Source organism: Marmota monax, unplaced genomic scaffold (assembly GCF_021218885.2).
Source record: "Marmota monax isolate L192 unplaced genomic scaffold, Marmota_monax_Labrador192_F-V1.1 WCK01_AAM20220418_F8-fsc00021, whole genome shotgun sequence".
NCBI lineage: Eukaryota > Metazoa > Chordata > Mammalia > Rodentia > Sciuridae > Marmota > Marmota monax.
This window is the reverse complement of record NW_026695228.1, coordinates 20,770,168-20,794,000: the sequence shown is the minus strand read 5'-3', so window position 1 is coordinate 20,794,000 and position 23,833 is coordinate 20,770,168. Positions and strand designations below refer to the sequence as shown.

General features: G+C 54.7%; 1 protein-coding gene across 3 annotated transcripts; it reads left to right on the top strand.

Moving 5' to 3' along the window:
- The first annotated feature begins 12,676 nt into the window (after positions 1 to 12,676).
- On the top strand, positions 12,677 to 23,291 carry Ccdc124 (coiled-coil domain containing 124). 3 transcript variants are annotated; one of them, XM_046437547.1, is made up of 5 exons: positions 12,677 to 12,794; positions 16,320 to 16,489; positions 21,983 to 22,169; positions 22,565 to 22,676; positions 22,840 to 23,291. In XM_046437547.1, exons 2-5 carry the CDS (start codon positions 16,331 to 16,333, stop codon positions 23,042 to 23,044), a joined length of 663 nt encoding a protein of 220 aa, XP_046293503.1. In that variant the 5' UTR covers positions 12,677 to 12,794; positions 16,320 to 16,330; the 3' UTR covers positions 23,045 to 23,291. The 3 variants fall into 3 exon arrangements, with proteins under 3 accessions (XP_046293503.1, XP_046293501.1, XP_046293502.1); XM_046437545.1 differs by having other exon boundaries at positions 22,562 to 22,676; XM_046437546.1 differs by having other exon boundaries at positions 12,784 to 12,892; positions 22,562 to 22,676.
- Positions 23,292 to 23,833: the final 542 nt, after the last annotated feature.

Sequence of the window (23,833 nt, the reverse complement as noted above, 5' to 3'; positions counted from 1 at the left end):
TAACCACCTACACAGGTAGGCTTGGTCTGCATTTGCTAGTATTGTCACAGGAAAGCAGGGACCTGAAACTCCAAACCTCAGTTCTTGTGTTCCTACAAAAGAAAACTTAAAGTCACATACCAGAAGCCCTGGGAGAGAACTTTAGTATAAGTGAAAGGGAGAGAACCCTGAGAGACAGTGGGCTGTCTCCGAGCAGAGGATAACAAAGGAGACAGTGCTGTCCCCAGACTTGTTACTGTTTTATGGTTGACTTGAAAACTGGAGTCCTCTTTCAGCAACCTTCACCAGCCAAGTGTTCAACTCCTCCTTCCCATCGGGTGGTGGAGTTTTTGACCACCTCTCCAGGACTGTCATGGACTGTCATGACTTGTAGGTCATCCTACAAGTCAATCCCATGTTAATGTGGGCACTGGGGTCAACAGCTGGCCAGAAGCTCTCTTCATGCACCTGTGCTGCTAAAGGAATCGTCCTTCCTGCACCATTGGAGACACTCATAATCATAATTCCTAACTTCACACTGACCTCAAGGGACCCGGCCAAGAGTTGGTCCCATTAATCATTTTCTCTTGATGTGTTTTACAAATAGCTCCCTTACTTTTTTGTTTTCTACAGATTAACTGCTATCATTTGACTTCTTAATATAGTTTAAAGAAGGGCCTTAAAGGAATTTAAAGAACAATTTATGACCTTGTCATAAAGAAGGACCCTAAAGTAATCTAGAGAACACTTTATGACCTTACCAGGCATTTCCCTGCTCATTGATGGCTCCTGCCTAACAGCATGATTATCTAGCCCTAACTAACAAAAATAAAGGGATCTCTACTAAACACAGGTTATACAATAAAAAGTTATTTTACAAAAATCAGGCAGCAGCACTATACATCTAAACGACATCTTATCTGTGACATTATAAAAGCGAATTGTTGTGTTTACATTCCTGATAACTGTGACAATAAGGAGTTACAGTCTGCAATAGAGGTCGTGTCCTCACTGGCCTTGTTATGGGGACAAGTTTTTAACTCTTGCACCTCCTGGTGGGAGATTACTGGTTTCTCTCCTCATCATGAAATATCATCATGATACTCATTGACAAGTTCCATATGCTACAATATTTATTTTGTATAATTGTCATTCCAATACTTATATGTTTTTGTGTTTCTCTCATAGAAACACCCACCTCTCAGATAATTTTACAACTTTTTTTTTGGGGGGGGGGGTTGGTACCAGGGATTGAACTCAGACCACTCATTGAACTTGACCACTGAGCCACATCTCCAGCCCTATTTTGTATTTTATTTACAGACAGGGTCTCCCTGAGTTGCTTAGCATCTCACTAAGTTGCTGAGGCTGGTTTTGAACTGGAGATCCTCCTGCCTCAGCCTCCAAAGCCTCTGGGATTACAGGTGTGTGCCACCATGCCCGGCTGGACAACTTTTCTTTTTGAACCAGACTTTTGCCACAGACCCTTCAACTGACCCAAGACATTCCTAAGAGGGAAACCCAAACTGTTTGCCCTTTGTCACCCCCCTCTCATCTCGAAGCAGCCAGAGTGGTCATTGTCCTCTGTTTTCAGAGAGGGAGAATTGAGGCTGGGGTCAAAAAGACAGTCAGGGGGCTGGGGTTGTGGCTCATTAGCCTGGCAAGCATGAGGCACTGGGTTCAATCCTCAGCACCACATAAAAATGAACAAATAAAATAAAGGTAGTGTGTCCATCTACAACTAAAAAAAATTTTTTAACAGAATGTGGCAGGTGTCACGCACACACACACACACACACACACACCAATCAGTGCAGGTAGTAATAAGTGGGTCCCGTCGAGGCAGATGGGGGCTGCCTGGAAAAGAAAGGAAATCAAATGCTGATATCTCCAAAACCTTTCCCCTCCTCCCCGCCCTGTTGCCAAGGCAACCTGCCTCCAGGATCTCCCTCCCTACAGGGAGCTGTTAATGAATGAAAACCCCCACTTCCTCGGACACAGGGCTCTGGGGCTCCTTCCCTGCGGAGAGGCCTGTCTCTGTTGTATCCCTTAATAAAACTGGCTTTCTCCTCTTGCCTCAGCGTTTCTCAGGTGTTCAACCTTCAATATGTGGGGAAACAGAACTCGTCCCCGATTCCCATCACCACAATCACCAGTGCCCATTGGTCTCCAAAACCCAGCCTTTCAACCTCCTAATCAAGCCTCAGGCTCTTTGCCCAGTGCCCAGGCTTCTTCCGCCCTCCCTGCTGTCCCCTTCTGCCCCAACCTCAACTCCTGTTCACACCCACTCCATGGATCCCCACTGACCTCAGCACAAGTTCATGGTGACATGAAACCCAAATCTGTTCCCTTCGGTTCTCCTCCTCCCCATCCCCAATGAGGTGGCTCCTTGGACTCAGAGTCAGGCAGATCTGGGTTCGAGTCCCAGGTTTATGAACTAAACCTGGGGAGCTCAGCCATGTGGAACCTCAGTTTCCCAGGGGGATAAAAATAAGTGAAAAGGGGCTGGGTGTGGTGGCATGTGCCTGCAGTCCCAGCTACTCAGGAGGCTGGGGCAGGAGGATGCCTTCAGCCCAGGAGTCTAAGGCCAGCCTGGGCAACGCAGTGAGACCCCATTTAGAAAAGAAAAGAGTGTGGGTGCATCTGCTGGAAGGGTACAGTCCTGAGCCTTAAGCCTCTGCCTTTGGCCAGAGGCGTGGCCAGGTCAACTACGCTCTCCAAGGAACCCCCAGCCCCAGGCGCTGGTGGGGCCCGTGTTTGATGTAGGGAAAGAGGCCCCAGATTGTGGGCTATCTACTGGGACAAAGTGAACACACACCTGAGGTGACAGATTGCAGCCTATTGAGGAGAAGGGTCAACTCCAGGATACCAACAGCCTGCGTCCCTGAGGGCTGGCCACCCATTAATGCCTGGTTCCTGCCCCAGCCCACCCCAGCCCGCCCCCTCTCACCGAGCCTCAGGCTGTTTGCTGAATTCAGTCCTTGCTCAAATATTTGTTTGGGGGACAAGAGGCCTAGAGTGCCTTCTGCCCTGCAGTCAGGTCACAGCCCAAGGAGGGAGGGCACAGCAAGAGCTGCAGTCACCCTTGTCTCTGACCAGGGACTTCGGGGACTGCGGGCCCAGATTCCTGGAGTCGCCAATGATCATGCCTCAGAACATGTGGCCACAGTTAGGCGCAGTGGGCACCTGTCACCCAGCAGCTGGGAGGCAGAGGCAGCAGGAGCGTGAGTTCCAAGCCAGCCTCAGCAACTTAGCGAGGCCGTAAGCTACTCAGTGAGACCCTGACTCTAAATAAATAAAATGCAAACCAGGGCTGGGAGGGGGCTCGGTGGTTAAGCACCCCTGGGTTCAATCCCTAGTTAAAAAAAAATGTGGCTGCCGGATTTCTGTTCTTGCGACTAAAAGGCTCAGGGGTCACTCCAGTTAAACTGGGCTAACTGGGCTGCACGAAATAACCACACAAGAGACACAAATACTTTTTTCTTTGGGGTCGCTGAGACGGCTCCTCTGACCTTAAGGGTCCGCAGGAAGAGAGAGAGAGAGCACGCGCTGACCCCTTTTATCGAGGAGAAGCTATTCAAATGAGGCAAGGGGTCAGGTTTCAGGGGGCTGAGTCTATCTTCATGATGTCCACTGTCAGCAGGTTGACTGACACCTGGGTAGGCCACACCCAAGGGCACAGTAAGAGGAGGGGACACACACAAGGCACTTCCATGGAAGATTCTATCTTAAACAGGGCAAGGGGCTATATTACAAAGGAACAGGTGAGCATAGCTTCACCCATGGGGCTGTAGCAAGCACACCCGTGCACAAGACACCGACCCTCGCACCCAAGAAGGGTGCCACATTTCTGCAACTGAGCGCCTCAGCACCCAGATGGGGAGTGTGACCCAGTCACGTGCAAGGTTGATCTCCCACAAGCAGCCAAGACTTCAGAATCTGCAGCCCCCCATAGAAAGGAATGAAGCACAGACACAGGTCACCATGGGTGACCCTGGGACAGGGGATGCGGAGTGGGTAGAAAGGCCACCGTGTGTGACTCTGTTGGTATGAACCCACCAGAGGAAAAGTGGGTCCGCGGCTGCCAGGGCTGGGGGAGGGAAGGGGAGTGACCCCCTGATGGGGATGGATTTGCTTTTGGGCTGACAAAAAACAATTTTGAACTAGATAAAGATGATGTTTATATCATGTGGATTGTACACTTTGATTAATTTCGTGTTATGTAAATTTTACCCCAATAAAAAATAACAAATTGATAATTAAATTTCCAAAAAAAAAAAAAAAATCATAGCCCCTATGGGAAATGATATAGAGCTTTCTCAAAGACTGAAGATAGAATTTCCATGAGTCAAGTGGGGCCGCACCTGCCTATAATCCCAGTGGCTCAGGAGGCTGAGGCAGGAGGATCACAAGTTCAAAATCAGCCTCAGCAATTTAGCGAGGCCCTGAGCAACTCAGAGAGACCTTGTCTCTAAAATATAAACAAGGGCTGGGGATGTGGCTCAGTGGTTAAGCACCCCTGGGTTCAATCCTCAGTATATTTGTAACAATTGAAAAGTGAAAGCAATGCAAGTGTCCTTCAGTGGATGATGGCTAAACACCACAGTTCATCCGTACCATGGAATGGTATTTAGACTTAAATTCTGATCTGGTGGAGCGGCAGTTTGCCCCTGGAATCCCAGCAACTGAGGAGGCTGAGGCAGGAGGATCGTAAATTTGAGGCTGGCCTCAGTAACTTAGCAAGAAATGAAAAGGGCTGGGGTTGTAGCGCGGTGGGAGAGCGTTCTGGTTCAATCCCCAGTACCAGAAAAAAAGGAGGGTGCTGGGGAGATTCTAACCAACCTGAAACGTGACTGCACCTTGAAGATGTCATGCTCAGTGACACGAGCCAGTCCTTTGGTGACGGCCCACTTGTAGGAAGTTCACTGAACCAGAAAGTAGGATGGCGGGTGCCAGGAGCTGGGGAGGGCGAGTGCTTCACGGGGTAGGGTTTCCACTTCGCAAGGTGAAGAGTCCTGGAGCTGGATGGCGGTGACCGTTACCCAACGACCTGAGCACCCTTAAGGCCACTCGACTGTGCACTTAAAATAACAAGTTCCATTATGTGTATTTGAACCACAGTTTAAAAAAAAAAAAAATGTCCAGCCTTCCGACCTCAGCCCTAGAATTGGAGGATTGCGGAGGCAGATCCCACGCCCCGCGGGCGGCAGGCATCGCTGGGTCCTCGAGCGCCCTCTTGAGGAGCCCAGCACAGGCGCCGGGGCCATGGTTTGTCGTGTTGGGTTGGTGGCTTCTGGCAGCGAAGGCAAAGCCGCGCCATGGGGCCTCCTGATGCCAAAATGTGGTAGAAGGAATTGTTTGCGGATGTGGATTCCTGCAGATGATTCTTGGGTTCGTGGCAGTGGGGTTCTGCTCTGGATTGGGCACGACCCAGGAAGAAATGGGGGAAATTCTCGTCCGGGTGTCTTGAATTCCTTCCTTCCCGCCCTCCTTCTCCTTCCCTCCCTCCTTCCTGGCTAGGGAAGCACGGTGCCCTGAGCCACACATCGGGTCTGCCAAGGCATCTAGAGATGATTTAAAGGATGCGCATAGGTTTTATGCACGTGTGACTTCATTCTATACAAGGGACTTGAGCACCCACAGATTTTAGTCTGGGAACCGACCACTGTGCACACCAAGGAGCTCCTGTGTAGCTGCTGCATAACAAATGACGCCCATTTAGCAGCTTAAATCACCACACACTTATGACCTCACAGTTTCTATGGGCTTGGACTCTGAGAGGGGCTTGGCTGGGCACCTCTGGCTTAAAGGTACTCGTGAGGTGGCCTTCAAGGCATTGGCCAGGGCTGAGGTAGCATCGCGGCTCCACTGGGCTGAAGGATCCATTTCCATGATTGCTCAGGTGGACCTTGCCATGGGGCCGCCTCCTGGTGTGGAGCTGACTTCCACCAATATTAGCCTCCCAAGACAGGGGGTACCCAGGATAGAAGCCACAGTCTTTTATTTTTTTCTTAAGAATTTGCATGTTACTCAGCTTTCCCTTACTGTAACAAAATCCTGAGATGATCCACTTAAAAAGAAGAAAGGTTTATTTCGGCTCACAGTCTTGGACATTTCAATCCATCGTTGGCTGGCTCTGCTGCCTTTGGGCCTGTGGCGAGACAGCACCTCATGGTGGGAGAACATGGCAGAGCAGCTGCTCCCCTCAGGGCAGCCAGGAAGCAAAGAAGAAAAAGGAAGAGACCCGAGGCCCAGTCTCCCTTCCAAGGCACACCCCAATGACCTAACTTCCTCCCGCAAAGCCCCACCTCTTAAAGGTGCCGGGATTGGAGGGTACCTTTGGGCCACACAGTCAAGCCATAGCCATGTGGGTGTAGCCTTCTTACATGATGTTAAAAGAAACACTTTGAGCAAATTAAACTTAACATCATGCGTTTGAGCAAATGATTGTTTTTCAGCAGCGGTGGGGATGGAACCCTAGGCAAGTGCCCTACACTGAGCTATCCTTCCCTCCCAGGAGCTCCGCACCGCAACACTCTCCACCAGGAGGGCGGTTTGGCTTTCGCGGGGCTAACCTAAGCCACCAAGCAGCGCAAGCCTCTGATTGGCGTGTGCCTCGAGTGGGCGTGGCGAGAACAGCTGGCAGCCTGCGATTGGCTGAAACTCAAGCGTTTGTGATTGGTTGAAACCCAACTGAAATTTGGTTTTTTGCTACACTCTTGGCTTAAAAGTTTCAGTTCGTTTACTAAGTTAGGTAGTGGCTTCTTAGGGACTCAACAAGAGACTCTTGATGGCTTCCTGATTATTTAACAGTAATGGGAAATCCAAAACCAAAACGAGCAAAAAAGAAAGAAATCCGAGGTAGCTTTCTTTTCTGCACCTGCTCCTGGCGCCAGACTTCCTTTTTGACTCCGCCACCTCTAGAGAATTCCCTGTAGCCTCGCTTGTTGCCCTCTGATTGAAAAATGGCTGCTGCGGCACCAGATATCATATCCTATTCAAGAAAGAAAGAAGGAGGTAAGGAGGGAACCCAGCTGCATCTCCCTTTCATCAGGAGAAAAGAGGCTTTCCTGAAAATCTCTGCTGTCTCCTCTTTCTTCAGCCTCATTGGTCAGAACTGGGTCAATAGCCAACCCTATGGGCCAGGTATCTGGGAAGCTGGTAAATAGGAACACATTCGTGTGGGTGTGCATGTGTGTGTGTGTGTGTGCGCGCGTGTGTGTGGTGTCACTAGTCACTAGGGATTGAATCCAGGGGCTCTTTACCACTGAGCAGCATCCCCTTTTTATTTTGAGACAGGGTCTCGCCAAATTGCCCAGGCTGGCCCTGAACTGGCCTCCTCCTGCCTCAGCCTCCCCAGTCGATGACAGGTGTGCACCCTTGTGCTCAGCATTAGTTTGTCAATCTTAGCAATCAGTTAATAAATCCAGCCCCAAGATGGAGGCAGAGCTCAGAGGTGGAGCACTTGCCCCGAGTTTGGTTCCCAGAACAAAGAAGAAAAAAGCTAAGGTTGCCCAGCCCGGGCCCCCAAATAAAAAATGCCCCACAGGCCGCTGGGGGAGGGTCTGTGCTGGAGATGCACGTGGCTTTTCTTTTGGCCCCAGGCTCAGACTCTACAGCAAGGACGTTTATGACCCAGGCTGGCTCCTGCTGGCTGTGAGGAAAAGCCCTGGAGGATCAGGGGGGACTGGTCGGCTGCATTTCCAGAGCTGAACTCGGGTCCTCCTAAGAAGCAGTGACAGCTGGCGCGGTGGCACACGCCTGGAGTCCCAGAGGCTTGGGAGGCTGAGGCAGGAGGATCCTGAATTCAAATCCAGCCTCAGCAATTTAGCGTGACCCTCTCTCAAAATAAAAAATAGAAAGGGCTGGGATGTGGCTCAGGGGTAGGTCACCCTGGGTTCAGTCCCCAAGACCAAACAAACAAACAAAAAAGAACCCTAACGCTTGTCTCCACTCCTGATGGGCTGGGCTTGCTGACTGGCTGTGGTGATCTCGGCAGAAGCATTTTGTGTACATAAGGTTAAGCCCCGATTTTGACAAGATGAAGTTCGCAGGCTGAAGTGCGTGGGGCTGTGCCTTCAGGGGGAGCCCAGAGTAGGAAACCCCTGGAAGTTCCTGCGACTGCGCCAACATGCCCCTACAGACCAGGCAGCTAGAGCAACAGAAATGGAGTGTCTCCTGGTTCTGGAGACCAGAGAGGCCAAGATCAAAGTGTCGGCAGGGCTGGCTCCTCCTAGAGCTTGGAGGGAGGGTCTATTCCGGGCCTCCGTCGTGGGCTGGGTGGCTGCGGGCGTCCTTGGTTTGCAGGTACGAACCCCAATGCCTGCCTTCCGCATTGTACACCTCTAGGTCCAACCTCCCCCCTTTTTAGTTTGCAGTACTGGGGGGTTTGAACCAGGGCTTCACACAGGCTAGGCAAGGGCTCTACCACCAAGCTGCATCCCCAGCCCTTTTTATTTTTTATTTTGGCACAGGGTCTCACTAAACTGTTCAATCTGGCCTCAAGCTTGTAATCCTCCTGCCTCAGCCTCCTGAGTAGCGGGGATATGGGCATGTGTCACCATGCCCAGCCCAAACCCCTCCTATTACAAGGACACTAGTCATTGGATTAGAACCCACTTTAATCAAATGTTACTTCAACTTCAGTTGATCACGTCTGCAGAATCTAGTTCCAAATAAGGTCATGTTCAGGAGTCAGGATTTGAACCTCTCTCTTGGAGGGACACAATTCAACTTCGACTTTCTGAACCCAGGGCCAGGAGTCCAGAATAGCAGCCGTGGTTGTGGGGATGCATGAGTCTCTTACTGGGGCTTCAGTGGCAGGAGAAGACCACGGGAGGTCAGCATTACAGGCTGGAGACAGGAGGGGCCCAGAGGGGGCTCAGAGGTGGGACATCGCCCAGCTTGTGGGAGGCCCTGGGCTCCATCCCCAGCCTCACCACAAGGGGAAAAAAGATGTGTATCTTATCCTGACCACTGGAGGCGTGTTCCGCTGAGGATTCTAGAATAAAGATGATCCTTGCTTTATAATGACTTAACTTGCAATTTTTCCACTGTACAGTGGTGACAAAGCAATAGTGGGCCAGGCCCAGTGGCGCACGCCTGTAATCCCAGCAACCGGGGAGGCTGAGGCAGGAGGATCATGAGTTCAAAACCAGCCTCAGCAACTCAGTGAGACCCTGTCTCTAAATAAAATATAAAATGGAGCTGGGGATGTGGCTCAGTGGTCAAGGGGCCCTGAGTCCAATCCCTGGTACCTGCCACTCCCCAAAAGAAGCAATAGCGTTCGTGCATTATGGACTCCTGGGCTCAAAGGATCCTCCTGCCTCAGCCTCCTGAGCAGCTGCCCCTACAGGGGCACACCACTGCCACTGTGTCTGGCATACTAGAAAGTTTTAAATAGCATCTGTGACTCGAGTTGTATTTCTACTATATAGCAAAGCTCTGGAAGTTCTGCACAGATTCTAGATCATTCCGTAGCCCAGAGAGGCAGCAGTGAGATGCCCCTTCTTCGGGAGGGAGGGCGGCTGGGTTTAGAACACTGTGGTGATGGTGTGCGACACTCAGGGGCACTCAACCACTGAGCCACATTCCCAGCCTATTTTCCCTATTTTGTATATTATTTAGAGTCAGGGTCTCACTGAGTTGCTTCGGGCTTTGCTGTTGCTGAGGCTGGCTTTGAACTCGAGATCCTCCTGCCTCGGCCTCCTGAACTGCTGGGATTACAGGCATGGGCCACTGCACCCAGCCATCTTTGTACTTTAATTAAGCATGACTGTGCCTCTCTTAGCTGAAAAGTATACAGCTGTGTATGGAAAGATATTCATATTAGCATGTTTTCACTTCTAGGTAACCAGCTTAAGCAGATGGACTGTGATTTGCCAGGCTTCTTTTAAAATCCTCCATTTGACAAATGAAAAACTTCTAGTAACAATGTTGAATTAATGAAAACCTGGAGAACGGGGTGTGGCCCCGGGGGGCCAAGTGCTTGCCTGGCCAGAGGCGTTGGGTTCCATCCCCAGCGCTGCAAAAAACAAACACCATCTGGGAGCATGAAAAGTAAGAAAATCAGCATCTTGAAGACCAAAAGCAACATCCGCTAACCTGAGCGTGAGATAATAGTCATTTAACAGAAAAAAAAAAAAAGACCTGACGCCTCACTGTGTCCTTATAATTCATGTAGCGACCTGCAGTGGAGCCTCTTCCTAGGCCTCTGCCTGTGTGCACACAGCCACAGGGATGCGAGCACATGCAAAAGTCCGGCCCAGAAGGAACTCAGCAGTAGGGCGTGGTGGCTGTGCAGGAGCCCAGCACCCAAACCCAAACTAAACTAAATGGAGCTGAGCAAACCTACTCTGTCTGCCCAGCACAGTGGCCCACGCCTGTAATCCCACGGTTCAGGAGGCTGAGGCAGGAGGATCAGGAGTTCCACACCAGCCTCCTAATTTAGCAAGGCCCTAAGCACCTTCGTGAGACCCTGTCTGTAAATAAAAAATAAAAAGGGCTGGGGATGGGGCTCCATGGTTAAGTGCCTCTGGGTTCTACCAAAACAAAGAAAGAAATCCCTACTCCTGCAGATTTTCAACTGTGGAAATGCACAGGAGCAACATGGAGCGCCTGGAACGGTTCTTCCTACTCAAACTTTGCTTCCTTCTACCATCATTCCCCCAATTCCTCCATCCCCCTGCCTCTGGTCACCAGCTGTTCCACCCCAGGACTGCAACAGCCCTAACACTGCAGCATATTGCTTTCTGATCTCAAAGAAAGAACCTGGAGGACTCCATGGGGAGGTTTTGGACATGTCACTACTTACTCCTGAGGGCGGGGGCTGGGACTGGGACACAGTGGAGGGCCACCTCGAGCCCACTTACAGCCAAGGTCCTCTCCCAAGGACTGGAGGTAAGGACAGTGGCCATCTTCCCTCCCAGCTCCCCATCCCCACGTTCTTTGGAGACCTCCTTATCCAGCAGCAGGCTCTCCAGGACCCGACTGGCTTTTAACCCAACAGCACCACTCCGCTCTCTTCTCCTGCGACTTGCACATGCGAAGGAGCCAGGCCCTGCTTGTCTGTCTGTGCCTGCCTTCTTCACTCACCACAGTGTCTCCTCTGCATTTTAAAGTCCACACCCTTCACTACATTTTCAAAATCTCTTTTGCTAGATGACCAAGGATTTCCCGTATCCAGGGATCCTGAACACCTGGGGGAGCCCTCTGCCTACTATAGACTTTGCCCAGGCACCCAAACATCTTCGTTATGAATTCAGTGACATTTTTCTACTGTCATCGAGTTGACCTGAAAATTACATTTTCAGCAAACTCATAAAGGGCTCTAATGATTTACAGTGTCATGAAAATCATAAAGTGAAATGCTCTTGAAAAAAATCTAAGCGTGGCATGGTGGCACAGATCTGTCATTCTAGTGATTCAGGAGACTGCACAGAGGGAACTTCCCCCCTTCAAGGGCAGCCTCCCCAACTTAGGAAGATCCTGAGCAATTTAGCAAGATCCGGTATCAAAGCGTAAATAAATAAAGGTCTGGGGGATGCAGTTCAGTAGTAAGCAACCTGGGGTTCTATCTCCAGTAGGAAAGAAAGAGAAAAAAGAAAAGGAAGAAACCTATTACGCTGCACGCTTTAAATTGTTTAAGATGGTACTTTTTTTTTATAACTTTATTTTTATGTGGTGCTGAGGATTGAACCCAGGGCCTTGCACATGTAAGGCGAGCGCTCTACCGCTGAGCCTTGAAGAGGATACTAAGGCTTAGTCAATTAAGACATACTGATGCATAGGTACCTAAAACAAATTGGTGTCCCAAACCTACTTACTTAATAAAATAATAAAGGTGCCTGTCATCCCAGCGTCTCCGGAAGTTGAGGCAGGAGGATCACAAGTTCAAAGTCAGCCTCAGCAAATTTAGCAAGGTCCTAAGCAACTCAGTGAGACCCTGTCTCAAAAAAAAAAGGGGGGGGGGGGCTGGGGATGTGGCTCAGTGGTTAAGAGCCCTTGAGTTCAATCCTCCTTACCAAAAAAAAAAGGAAAATAAAATAGAAAAATGAAAATAGGGGAGGTAGAGTCAGTAATCCAGGGGAAAAGGCCAGTAGGAACGAAAGAGGAAAATTTTGAACCGCCCGCAGTTACACTTTAGCCAAATTTGATTCCTGATGTCTCTCGGCCTCAGCTTCCCCCCTGCACCGCTGAGGGCCTGGTTTCTCTTCTCCCAGGGGCACGTGGGCAGCACGCGCCGAGGATGAGGATGAGGATGAGGATGAGGATGAGAGCTCCAGCCCAGCCCAGGGGGCGTTACTTTCTATGCCCCTCTCTCTCCTGTGCCCTAGCGTCGCGAGTGGGACGAAGATTTCTGGACTAGGAAAGCGCTTTCAAAGCTAAAACTTGTTGCCAATTCACAGTCTCTCGTACTACCTGGGTCATCTCCCCATATGGACCACGGGCGCGCCCTGGCGGCCGGGCAACTCCTGGCTGACGCCGTCAGACCACGTGTGAAATTGAGGCCACCATCTTTCATCCGGGCAGCGGCCATCTTGGTAAAGGTAATGTTCTAGATTATACCTTCTGTCCACCATTCTGGCTCTCCAATATATGAAGTGAGAACAAATAATGAAGATTCACGAAATATCCTCGTTTTATAAAGAAGAAATGGCTGATGACTTAGAGTCGGGCCGAGGCCCGGCCAGAATTTCCTTTACCAAGATGGCCGCGGCATGGTTACGTAATAAGAGCGCGCCACCGGAAAGTCAACGCGCAGGCTCTGTAGTGACGTCACGGAGGCGCGACCGGGCCGGCGCTGGAGGAAGGAGGTAGGAGCAGCGGCGGTGCGGGCGGAGCCCGTGTGTAAGGGGGCCGACGGGCCCTGCGGGGATTGCTCGGCGCGGGTCTGCCCGCTGGAAGGCTGGAGGTGGGGTGCTCGGGGACGGGAGCACCTCTGGTGCCCAGTCTTGACAGCTCCCGCGGTGGGGCTGTGCCCATTTCTCAGACCCAGGGACTGAAACCCAGAGGGCATCGTGTTGGAGGCCACCCAGCCCCACGGTGCACTGAGCAGCTTGCACCCGGAGGAGGACCGAGCAGGATGCGGACATTCTCTGGCTGCGGCGTTAGGGGTTGGGCTGGGGTGGCCCGGGGGATACAATTGGGAGGGCTTCTTGGAGGAGGCAGCGTTGAGCTTTATCCTCTGTTTGATTCACCTGCGATCAGTCACTTGGGTCTCAGTTCCCACCCCCTGCACCCCACCCGTGCGGGTCCTCAAGTCCACCGCCTCACCCACCCCGAGGGCTCTGTCCCACAGGTGCCGCTGGAAGGCCCGCCACACCTTCCTGTCATCCTGGAATGGGAGTCCCCGGTTCCCGAGCTGTCTCCCGCACACCTCCGCAGGCTGGGTTCCCTCTCTTCATTTTTTTCTTTTTTTTAATATTTTTAGTTGTAGACGGACACAATACCTTTATTTTATTTATTTTTACGTGGTGCTGAGGATCGAACCAGGGCCTCGCACATGCTAGGCAGGTGCTCTGCCTCTCAGCCCCAGCCCATTTTGTACCTTTTCTAAGGGGCCATCAACCCAGGCAGGGTCAGAGAGCCCCCTCCCAGTGCCCTGAGTGTCCTCACAGCTCTGATTGTGTCTGAGGGGGCGTGGTGCTGGGGATTGAAGCCAGGGCCTGTGCATCAGTGCTCTGCCACTGAGCTGCAGGTCCAGCCTGGCCGGTTGCATCTTGTAACTCCTGTCACTCATCTATCTTCCCGTCAGTCTGGGGAGTCCTGTGCACCCAGGCAGCTCACGGCCACTTCTTTCCATACACCCCACACCCACTAGTTACTGTGTGTGTTTGTTGAGTGACATGCAGAAAAGAAAGGGTGTCTGTGTTAGCTTGGCCAGCTGAGCCTGACCGTTTAAACAACAAATAGGTTTTCTCTGACATGGAGGGTGGGATTCCTGCTCATTCAGTTCTGATAAGGCGTCTTTCTGCTGTGCTGCTGGCCATCTGCTCACTCCAGCCTGGTGGGAAAGAGGGACACTTATCAGGTGATCATCTAAATGAATCTAAAATAGCAACCTAGGTACATGTCTCCAAGAGAGGTTTGTGTCCTGAAAGAATCGGAGGAGGTCTCAGGGAAGGCTTCCTGCAGGTGGGAACTCCTGAGTCTGGCCCTGAAGTTTAAATAGGCGTTTACTACATAAAAAGAGGGGCAAAGAGTACCAGGTGGAGGGCATAGCAAGTGCAAAGGCCCTGAGGTGGAAACCTGCTTGAGGATTTGAAGAACGGCAAAGAGGCCTCTCAGTGAGGGAAGGGGAGAAGCAAGGAGGTGGGTGGGAAAGGCAGCAAACAGGGGCTCAGGGAGAGCCTTGGTTCCTCGTCTGCATATGAGCAGTGACCCCACCTGCCATGGTCTCCTGGGGCTTCCAGGATGGGTTTTCTGCGGGGTGTTCTGTAAGCACTCAGGGGTCTGAGGAAGGGCTGGGAGAAGTGGGGCTTCAGGGACCTCAGCTAGTCACACAGCCAGCTCTTGTGCCCGACACTCCTTGGTGCAACTCATGTCCCCACTCTGCCCTGCTCCGCCCAGCCTCAGGGTTGAGGGGCCCCAGTGACCCCAGCATCTTGACCTGCACTGATGTTTCTTGGGGGGCAGCTGGGGGACCCTGGAGCATGACAGTGGTTAGGGACACAGGACTGAGGGGCTGGGAAGGGATAGGATCCTGGCTTTCCGCTGCCAGCTCTGGGATCTCCGAGTATGTCACTGACACTGTCAAAGCCTCGTCTGTGAACCCCCCAGGCTCAGCCAGGGTCGCAGTGGTTTAGAATGTGCCCGGCGTGACCTGCGCTCACCTCCCAGTTATAATCACCGCCTGGCTCCAAGGGGTTCAGGCTTAGCCCTGCCCACGACACCATGGTGCGGCCCACCCCAGCCACCCCAGCCTTGCCTGCCTCGGCCCAGGACCCCTCGCCTTGTCGACTCTGCCCTCCCTCTTGCCCTACCCCCTGCTCCCCACTGGGCCTGCAGTGGCCTCTGCAGTGGCCTGTAAGGCGCAGCCCTTTCCTGCCAACGGGCCTTTACACGTCCTTGTCTCTGTCCAGAACCTCCCCTCGGTGGCTGCTGCGCACAGGCTGGTGTCAGGGTTTCTGGAGGGGTGGGGGCTCGGTACTCCAGGGCCCTGAGTCCCTGCAGCATGCCTTCCTGTCATCTGAGAAGCTGGCTTTGGAAGTGACACTTCATGTAGAGCCCTGTGTGACCTGGCGGGGACCTGGGCGTCCCCACCTTTGAGTGGGGCTAATGACAGCTCCAGGTTTCCTGTTTGGGGAGCACCCTGTGGAGCTGGGCCGCGTAAGGTGCTCCACTAAGGAACGGGGGCACCTGCTGTGGTATGTGAGGCCCCCAGCATCCACTGTGGGAGTCATTGGCTCTAAGATTGAGTCCTGCTAGTGGCAGAGTGGGAGGGGACACTGGGGCCCACTGTAGAATGACTCAGAAGGGCCAAAAAGCTGAAACTACGCAGATGTCCAGCGGATGCCTGTTGGCAGACGAGTGGATAAACAAAGTGGGGCACGTCAGCAGGGCGCGGTGGAACGCAGGGTGATCCAGCTACTTGGGGCTGAGGCAGAAGGTCGTGAATTCAAGGCCAGTGTCAGCAACCTAAGTCTGGGAGCGTGGCTCAGTGGTACAGCACCCCTGGGTTCAATCCCTGGTACCCCGAAAAGTGGCTTGCCCGTCAGTGGAATATTATGCAGCCATGAAAGGAATGAAGAAGCATTGACGGGCTCCAAGACACGGAGAAGGAGCCTGGAGAACATGAGGCTGAGGGGCAGAAGCCATGCGCAAAGGGACATAGAACATGTGGTTCCGTTCATGTCAAGTGTCCAGAACATCCTGTCACCAGAGACCCAGAGAAGATCAGGGCCTGGGGTTGGGGAGTGACTGACAGGGGGCGGGGTCTCCTGAGGTGATGGGAAGGCGCTGGGCCTAGAAGAGGTGGTGGCTGGATCACATGGGGGTGTAGAGCAGCACTCGGTCACTGCGCCCTTTTAGGTGGCTCACTTTGCAGATTTGGTGGTGATGTTTGTTTTTGTGATCCCGGGGCGCCCCACCCCTGAGCCATGTCCCCCGCTTTTTATTTTTATTTTGGGACAGGGCCTCATTAGGTTGCCTAGGCTGGCCTCAAACTTTCGATCCTCCTGCCTCAGCCTCTTATTTCTGGGGTGACAGGCACCAGTTGACCTTGATAAAATATCAGAGAGGGAGGAGACCCCGAGGTCTCCCAGGGGGTGACGGCACCACGTGTGGTTGGGGTGCCGGGGGTTGGCAGCACCCCTTCACTGCCGTGTCCTCCCCTGCAGCCTGCTGAGGGATGCCCAAGAAGTTCCAGGGCGAGAACACCAAGTCGGCGGCGGCCCGGGCACGGAGGGCTGAGGCCAAAGCGGCAGCTGATGCCAAGAAGCAGAAGGAGCTGGAGGATGCGTACTGGAAGGACGAGGACAAACACGTCATGAGGAAGGAGCAGCGCAAGGTGGGCAGGGCTGTGGCGTAACTTGGTGGAGTGGGGAGGTCTGGCCTGGAAGGTTGGTGGGAGGGAGGTGGAGACAGCGGGTGCAGCTTGTGCAAAGGCCCTGGGGTGGTGAGAGCTGGCCTCATTTAGGGAATGGCGGGCCAGGCCCCTCCTCTCTGCGGGGGTGGAGCTAGACTGGTCAGTCCTGCTGGAAAATTCAGCTCCTGAGGGACATGTGGCAATGTCTGGAGATGTGTTTGGTTGTCACAATTAGCGAGGAGGGGCCGCTGGCATCTGGTGTGGAGGCCAGGGGTGCGGCTCAGCACCTGTGGTGCAGGGACGGTCGGGTGCCGGGTTCCGGCAGAGCTGCAGCTGGGTGCTGAGCCCGCCGCTCCCCCACAACCTGCTCCCCAGGACTGCTTGGTTCAGGGCGGTGCTGACCTGCTGCGGACAGTAGGTGGTGCCCGCGACCCACACCAGCCAAGTCCTGGTTTCTGTCCCGGTTGTCTGGTGAAGTGCGCTGACCCCGCCCGAGGGCTACTGTCCTACCAGTCCAGTTGTGGCCACCAGGGTGCTTGTCCCTGTTTCCCCTCCGCCTGTGTGGGGCTGCTCCTGTCTTGTTTTCAGCAAACCCAGAATGTCACTGGTTTCCCTCTCTGCGCCTCGTGATGCCCTGGGACCTGGGACGTCTTTACTCTTTGCTTTAGAGGCGGGTCTCTAGGGCCGCAGGGAGGCTTGGTGGCAGAGCGCCGGCTGGCCCTGAGGCTCTGGGTTCCACAAGCAAAACAGCGCACCTCTGGCGTCGCGGCGGCCTTCCCTCCCTGCCCCAAGTCCTTCCTTCCCCTCATCCAAAGTCCCCAGCAGCCTGGCTGACAGCTCAGAGGAAAAACGGGATTGGCCAAAATCCCGCCTCCAGACCGAGACCCCCGAGACCCCCAGCCACAGCCTGGGAGCAGGTCATGCCCCGAGCTCGGGCCGTGGACCCCTCCCGTGGCCTGCGCTTGGGTGTCGGGTGGTCGCCGTCCTCTGAGTGGGGACACCTAGGCACAGAGAGAGCAGGCAGCGGGAGCACGTGTCCTGGGTGGGTGGGGCCACACGCCATGTGGCACGCACCTGGGAGGGCGTGGGGAGCAGTGGCCCACTGCAGTGGGGACAAGCTCCGGGGCCAGCAGAATCCCGCCGACACTAGACGTTGACAGGTGCACAGAAGTGGCCTTGGACAGTGCTGGGGGGCTGCCACCGCACACCTGCCTCCCCCGCTCCAGAACCTTCCGCGCTCCCCTTGCCCCTCCCAACAGCAGCTGCCATCGGTGGGCGGGCATTGCGCCCCAACGCCAGCGCTGGACCCGCTGTCCCCTGAATGAGGTGGTCGCCGACTCCGGGCACTTTAACCCCTGAGGTCCCGCCTTCGTGGATGAAGAGCCGGGACCTTGGGGCGGGATTAGGTCAGATCAGGTCTTGGGGTGGCGCCCGTGATGGAGTCCTGCGACTTTATAAAGGAGAGGGGACAGATACACACGCTCCGTCTTGACAAGCACGATGCCACCTCCATTCCCATAGACCCAGCCCCTGACCTCTCTCTGACCTCCAGAACCAAAATAAACCTCTCTTCTCTGTGGAGTCAGCCTGCCTGGGCATGTCGCTGTAGCAGTGCAAAGTACACCTATACTGGTGGCAGGTTCCCTGTGTCCACGGTGGCCCTCACTTGGACACTCCGCATTTAGTGGCGCTGCCGATGGCTCTTCTCCACCATCCTGTGGCGGCCTGGGGTCCCTGTCCCAGCCTCGGGGTCCCGCCGGCCCCTCCCTGTTCCTCCGTGAGAGCTGTGCAGATCTGTGGCTGCACCGGGTCCTGGTGGGAGGTGAAGGTCAACAGTCAAGTGCACTATTTTGATGAAAAAAAAAAAATCCAAACCACTGACCTCCAATCCCCACTGTTCTGGCCCCCAAGCACCTGTCACCCGCCCTGTGCCTCCACCGGTGCCCCACTCTGTCCTGGCTGCTCAATGGCTGCGTTGTGACCCGGAGCCTGGCGGTGGCATTTCACATTGGCCATGAGCACTGCCACGCAGCTGGGTTCCAGCTCAGCCCTTTATGAGGCTCAGTTTTGGGGGGTTTTGGTACCAGCTCCTGAACTCGGGCACTTACCACCGAGCCCCATCCCAGCATTTTTAATATTTTATTTAGAGACAGGGTCTCGCTGAGTTGCTGAGGCTGGCTTTGAACTTGCAATCCTCCCGCCTCAGCCTCCACGAGCTGCTGGGGTGACAGGACTGCCACCACACCTGGCATAAGGTTCATTTCTGATAGCTCTGAAGTGTTCCACCAAGTGGCGGTGTCCTTGCCCCACCACCCACGCTGCCAACTGCTAACTGTCCTACTGTACAGAACTGAGTGGCCTTTAAAAAATTGTGTGTGTGTGTGTATGTATGAGGATATGTGCCAGTGTGTGTACTCGTGTGAGCCTGAAGGTGTGTGTGTGAGTATGGGTGTGAATGTGTCAGTGTGTTTGTGTGGATGTGTGTGTGCATGTGTGGGTATGTGTGTGACTGTAGTTTGTGGTTGTGTGTATGAGTGTGAGTGTGCGTGTTCATGTGTGTGTATGTATGCCTGTGAGCATATCTATGAATGTGTTTAAGTGACTGTGCATGAGTGTACAAGTGTGTGAGTGTATGCACATGTGCGTACATGTGAGTGTATGTCTGTATATGTGTGCACGTGTGTTTGAGCATGCCTTTTTGAGTGTTCATGTGTGTCTGATTTGAGTGCATGAGAGGAAGTGTGTCTGAGTGTGTGCAAGTGTGTGTGTGTCAATGTGTCTGAGAGTGTGAGTGCATATGAATGTATGTGAGTGGGGGTGTGCATATGTGTGGTTGTGTTTGTGCATGACCGTACAAGTGTGTGTCAGTGTGTTGTGTATAAGTGTGACTGTACATGTGACTGGGTGTGTTATGTGAGTGAATGAGTGCATGTGTACATGTGTGTGTGAGCACTGTGCACACACTTGTATGTATTTCAGTGTGTATGTGTGGGTGTGAGAGTGCATGGGTGTATGTGCATGTATGTGTGAATGTGTTAGTACGTGTGTATTTGAGTTTCAGTGCATGTATGTTGGGGGTGTGAATATGCATGTGTGCATTTGTGTGTGTGTGTGTGTGAATGAAAGTGTATGTGGTGTCTGGTTGTGGTTGTGTGTTTGTGTGAACATTCATGTTTATGAGTGTGAGTGGATGTATGTGTTTTTGAGTGTGAGTTTATGTGATTGAGTGTGTGTGTGAGTATGTATGTGTATGAATGTGTGATTGTGTATGAGTGTGTGTTCGAGTGTATGTGTGTACACTGTAAATGTGTCAGTTGTGAGTGATTTTGTGTGTCAGTGTGTATATGTATGAGCATTTTGGGACAGTGTGTGTGAGTGCATGTGTTTATATAAGTGTATGTGTATATAGGTGTGTGTGTCTATGTGTGCATATATGACTATGTGTGTGTAATTGTGTTTGAATGTGTATGAGTGTATGTGTGTGAATGTGTTAGTACGTGTGTGTTTGTGTGTGTGCGTGTGTGCATGCACACGTGCGCGACTGTGCGTGTTTCCTGGTGGTGGACCAGGCCTAGGCTGGTGCTGGCGGGCTCTGCTTCCCACCTGTGTGCCCAGCCCCGTCTTGAAGGGCGCCTTGGTTTGGACAGGCCCCCTGCGCTGCCCGGGCTGGTCTTGAACTCCTGTGTGCAGGTATCCCTCCTGCCTCAGCGTCCTGGCAGCTGGGGCATAGGCGGCCACCACCACACCCTAACAAAAGTCGGATGCTCGTCTCACACTACTGCCCTGTCCTGTAGCAGTGATGACCACGTGCTTCCTGTCCTTCCTGAGTTGTTGGAACCTTCCAGAATCCTTCCATTCTGGCACACTTCTGTCAGCAGCTGCTGGGCACCGGAAGGCTGGGGACAGCGGGCTGGCTGCCTGGAGGAGAGAGGTGGCACCCTGTCTGTGGTACAGCAGCCCCGGGAGGCAGAGCTGCCAACTCCACCTCCCTCCCTCTTCTTAGGAAGCCACGTGTCACATGCCTCCACTGTGGGGTCCCACTCATGACCCCATCCAATCAGAACACTCCCTAGGCTGCACTTGCTAACACCATCAACACCCCATCCTGGGGACCGAGTTCCTGGCACACGAGCTTTGGGGACATGTTCCAACCACAGCCCACGGCCAGCACCAGGGAGCCATGGAGGAGGAGGGCACTTGGGATGGGACCCCGCCTGCTTTCCCTCCTCCTGCCTGTGTCTGGCCAGCGCCCAGAAAGCCACCACCCACAACCAAGGCTCTCGGGTCATCAGAGGGCTGGAAGGTGGATCTTGAGTACAGAGAAGAGCCACCTGGTGTAGTGGGCGGGCTCAGGGGCGCCAGAGTGGCCAGGGAGGAGGCCGGCAAGGGCACTCCAGGCTAGGAAGAGCCAGCACAAAGGGCCTGAGGCAGAGTGGCACTGGAGCAAAGTAAGTAGGGGAGTGCGCATGCGCCAGCATGGGTCGAGGAGCCTGTGACTGGTGGGACACTGATCTCAGAGTCCAGTGGCCCTGCCTCAGTGCCCAGGCCCAGAAGTGGGCAGAGCCCAGTGGCCACATTTAAACACCTTTGACTTTAGTCCCCTTCCGCTTTCCTCCTGTGCAGCCTGGCCTTAGGTGTGAGGACCCCTCTTCTGGGACCCTCAGTTCTGCCAGGTCTGTCTGGGGATACAGGTGGTGCCCCAGGGAATGCTGCAGGTGTCCTTGGGAGAACTTGGTGAAGTCCCAGGCGGTGAACAGGCAGATGGGGTGTCTAAGGGCAGGGCCTGTGGGGTGCCGGGCAGATGGCGGGGGCGCATCCTGCGCTGCAGTTGGGCTACAAACAGACCGGAACCTCCCCTCCCCCCACAGGTGGCGGGCAGTGGCCAAGGCAAGTCCCACAGACCAGCTGTCCCTCACCCAGCTGCCTCAGGGCCTCCCTCAGGGCCGGGTCGGGATCTACCCCACCCTCACTAATAGGCTGGGGACATTTGGACAGTATGTTCCCCAGCTGCCAAAGGAGCCCAGACTTCCCATGGCTCTTGGAACCAAAAGCAGAGCCCTTGCGGGTGTTGAGGCTCCTCGTCGCTCAGTCCCCACCCTCCTGGCCCCTCTCCCCCCGCGGCTCCCCTGGCTGCCCATTCCAGCCACACCAGCCTCCAAACCCATCAGGTCCTTTGTACCTGCCACACCCTTCACCAAGGAAGGCCCCACTCTGGCCACCCCTCCTCCTGTCCCCAGTCCCTTCTCCAAGGGCTGCTGCTTGTCCTGGCCAGGGTCCCCTGTTGCCCACATTCCTGTAGGAGCGGAGCCTTTCGCTTGGGCAGCCCCTGGGCCCATCTTGAGCCCCGCTGTGTCCCCGCACCCAGCACAGAGTACGACACCACAGGCCTCTGTCCAGGTTGGCTGGGATGACCACCAGGACCCCGCATGCCAGCCGGGTGCGGTGGCTTCCCCAGCCTGACACCGGTCCCCACAGGAGGAGAAGGAGAAGCGGCGCCTGGAGCAGCTGGAGCGCAAGAAGGAGACGCAGCGCCTGCTGGAGGAGGAGGACTCCAAGCTCAAGGGTGGCAAGGCGCCCCGGGCGGCCCCCAGTAAGGTCACCCGCGCCCAAATTGAGGACACACTGCGTCGGGACCATCAGCACAGGGACACCCTCGACACAGGTGGGCTGCCTGTCACTATGGAGTGGCCCTCTTGGCCACTGAAGGCTGAACCCTGGGATGTACCCCGGGGTCTGCAGGCCTCCTTCATGCTGAAGGATGGCTGGGACGTCACAGGTGTGCGCATGCGTGGATTGATCCGCACCCACCCGCCAGGGGCTGGTGCTCCCCAGAGTGCTAGTGGGAGGTCCCGAGCCCCACACGTCAGGGCCTTGGGGGGTGAGGAGCGTGCAGGGCTGGGCACAGGGGCGGCCCCCTCCCGGTCAGACCCGGCTCCTCTCCGCCCCCTCCTCCCTCGCTGGCTGCTTCTGCCGCTGCCTCATCATCTTGGAACTCTGCATCTCTGACTCTGCGTGTCTCTGTCACCACCCACCCGGCCGTCTGCCTGCCCCAAGCAGAGAAAACCAAGAGCCATCTGGAGGTGCCGCTCGAAGAGAACGTGAACCGCCGCGTGCTGGAGGAGGGCAGCGTGGAGGCGCGCACCATCGAGGACGCCATCGCTGTGCTCAGGTAGGGGTGGGGCGGGGCGGGGCGGGGCGTCCCCGGGTGGGAGGGTCCGTGGGGCGGGGCCTCCCTACGGGGCGGAGTGGGGACCTGCCCCTGGACACCTCCACCCAACCCCACCACCCTGCAAGCGACCCAGCGCCCTAATGCCCGCCCCGTGCGCTACCAGCGTGGCGGAAGAGGCGGACCGGCACCCCGAGCGCCGCATGCGGGCGGCCTTCACCGCCTTCGAGGAAGCGCAGCTGCCCCGGCTCAAGCAGGAGAACCCCAACATGCGGCTGTCGCAGCTGAAGCAGCTACTGAAGAAGGAGTGGCTGCGCTCTCCGGACAACCCCATGAACCAGCGGGCCTTGCCTTTCAACGCCCCCAAGTGAGACCAGAACTGGGGGGACCGCCCCACAAGCGGTCCAGGCCACGACTCGACTGCGAATGCCCTCTCACTGGGTCAGCTCTGAGGATTTCAGAGAGTCCAGGGACCCTGGTACCTGTCCCTGGGGCTGTGCGCCATCACCGCCAACCCTCTTTACCCAGTGGGTCCCTGCTCTGAGTGACACCCTCAATATCCCGCGGCACCTGTGGAGCCCCGGGACTGAGCACCCAATAAAGGCGGTGGGCAAGGCCTGTGTGCGTGGGTAGCTGCGGAGGGTTGGCCAGAGGTGAGGGACGGCTGGCAGTGTTCTCGTTGGGTACCGGCCCTGACCTGAGCTGAGACCATGGCTGGGAAAGGCAAGGGCCCCACTTCAAGCTATGACACTTGTCCACTGAGACCCGTATGACCTTTTCCTGAGCCTGCAGGGCTCAGAGACATGTGCTGCCCCAAGGTCATGTAGCATTTCAGGGCCAGGGAGAGAGGACAGTTGGAGGCCAGTGTTCATCTGCCACCATACTTGGGGTGAGGGGATACTGGTTCCTCTGCTGTCATCTCTATAGGGGAGGCGTCTGGGAGGGATTCTGGGCTGGCTTCCCACTGGTGGATTTCTCCTGAGCCTGCTTTACAGGATGAGTCAGATGGCATCCTGAGGGGGGACGAGGGCGTTGAGCTGGCAGGGCCCAGAGGCTGCAGCAGGCAGGTGGATCTGGGTGGGAACAAGCATCCTATCAGACTGTGGGAAAGATAGGGTGGGCTTTGACCCCATTTCTGGCTTCTAGAGCCCATAATCCAT

Bases quoted from the DNA above. Each gene is read 5' to 3' on its own strand.
- Ccdc124 (XM_046437545.1), top strand. From the start codon at position 16,331: ATGCCCAAGAAGTTCCAGGGCGAGAACACCAAGTCGGCGGCGGCCCGG. The intron at 22,170-22,561 runs GTGGGCTGCCTG...GCCTGCCCCAAG, and splicing joins CAGGGACACCCTCGACACAG to CAGAGAAAACCAAGAGCCAT. The intron at 22,677-22,839 runs GTAGGGGTGGGG...GTGCGCTACCAG, and splicing joins GACGCCATCGCTGTGCTCAG to CGTGGCGGAAGAGGCGGACC.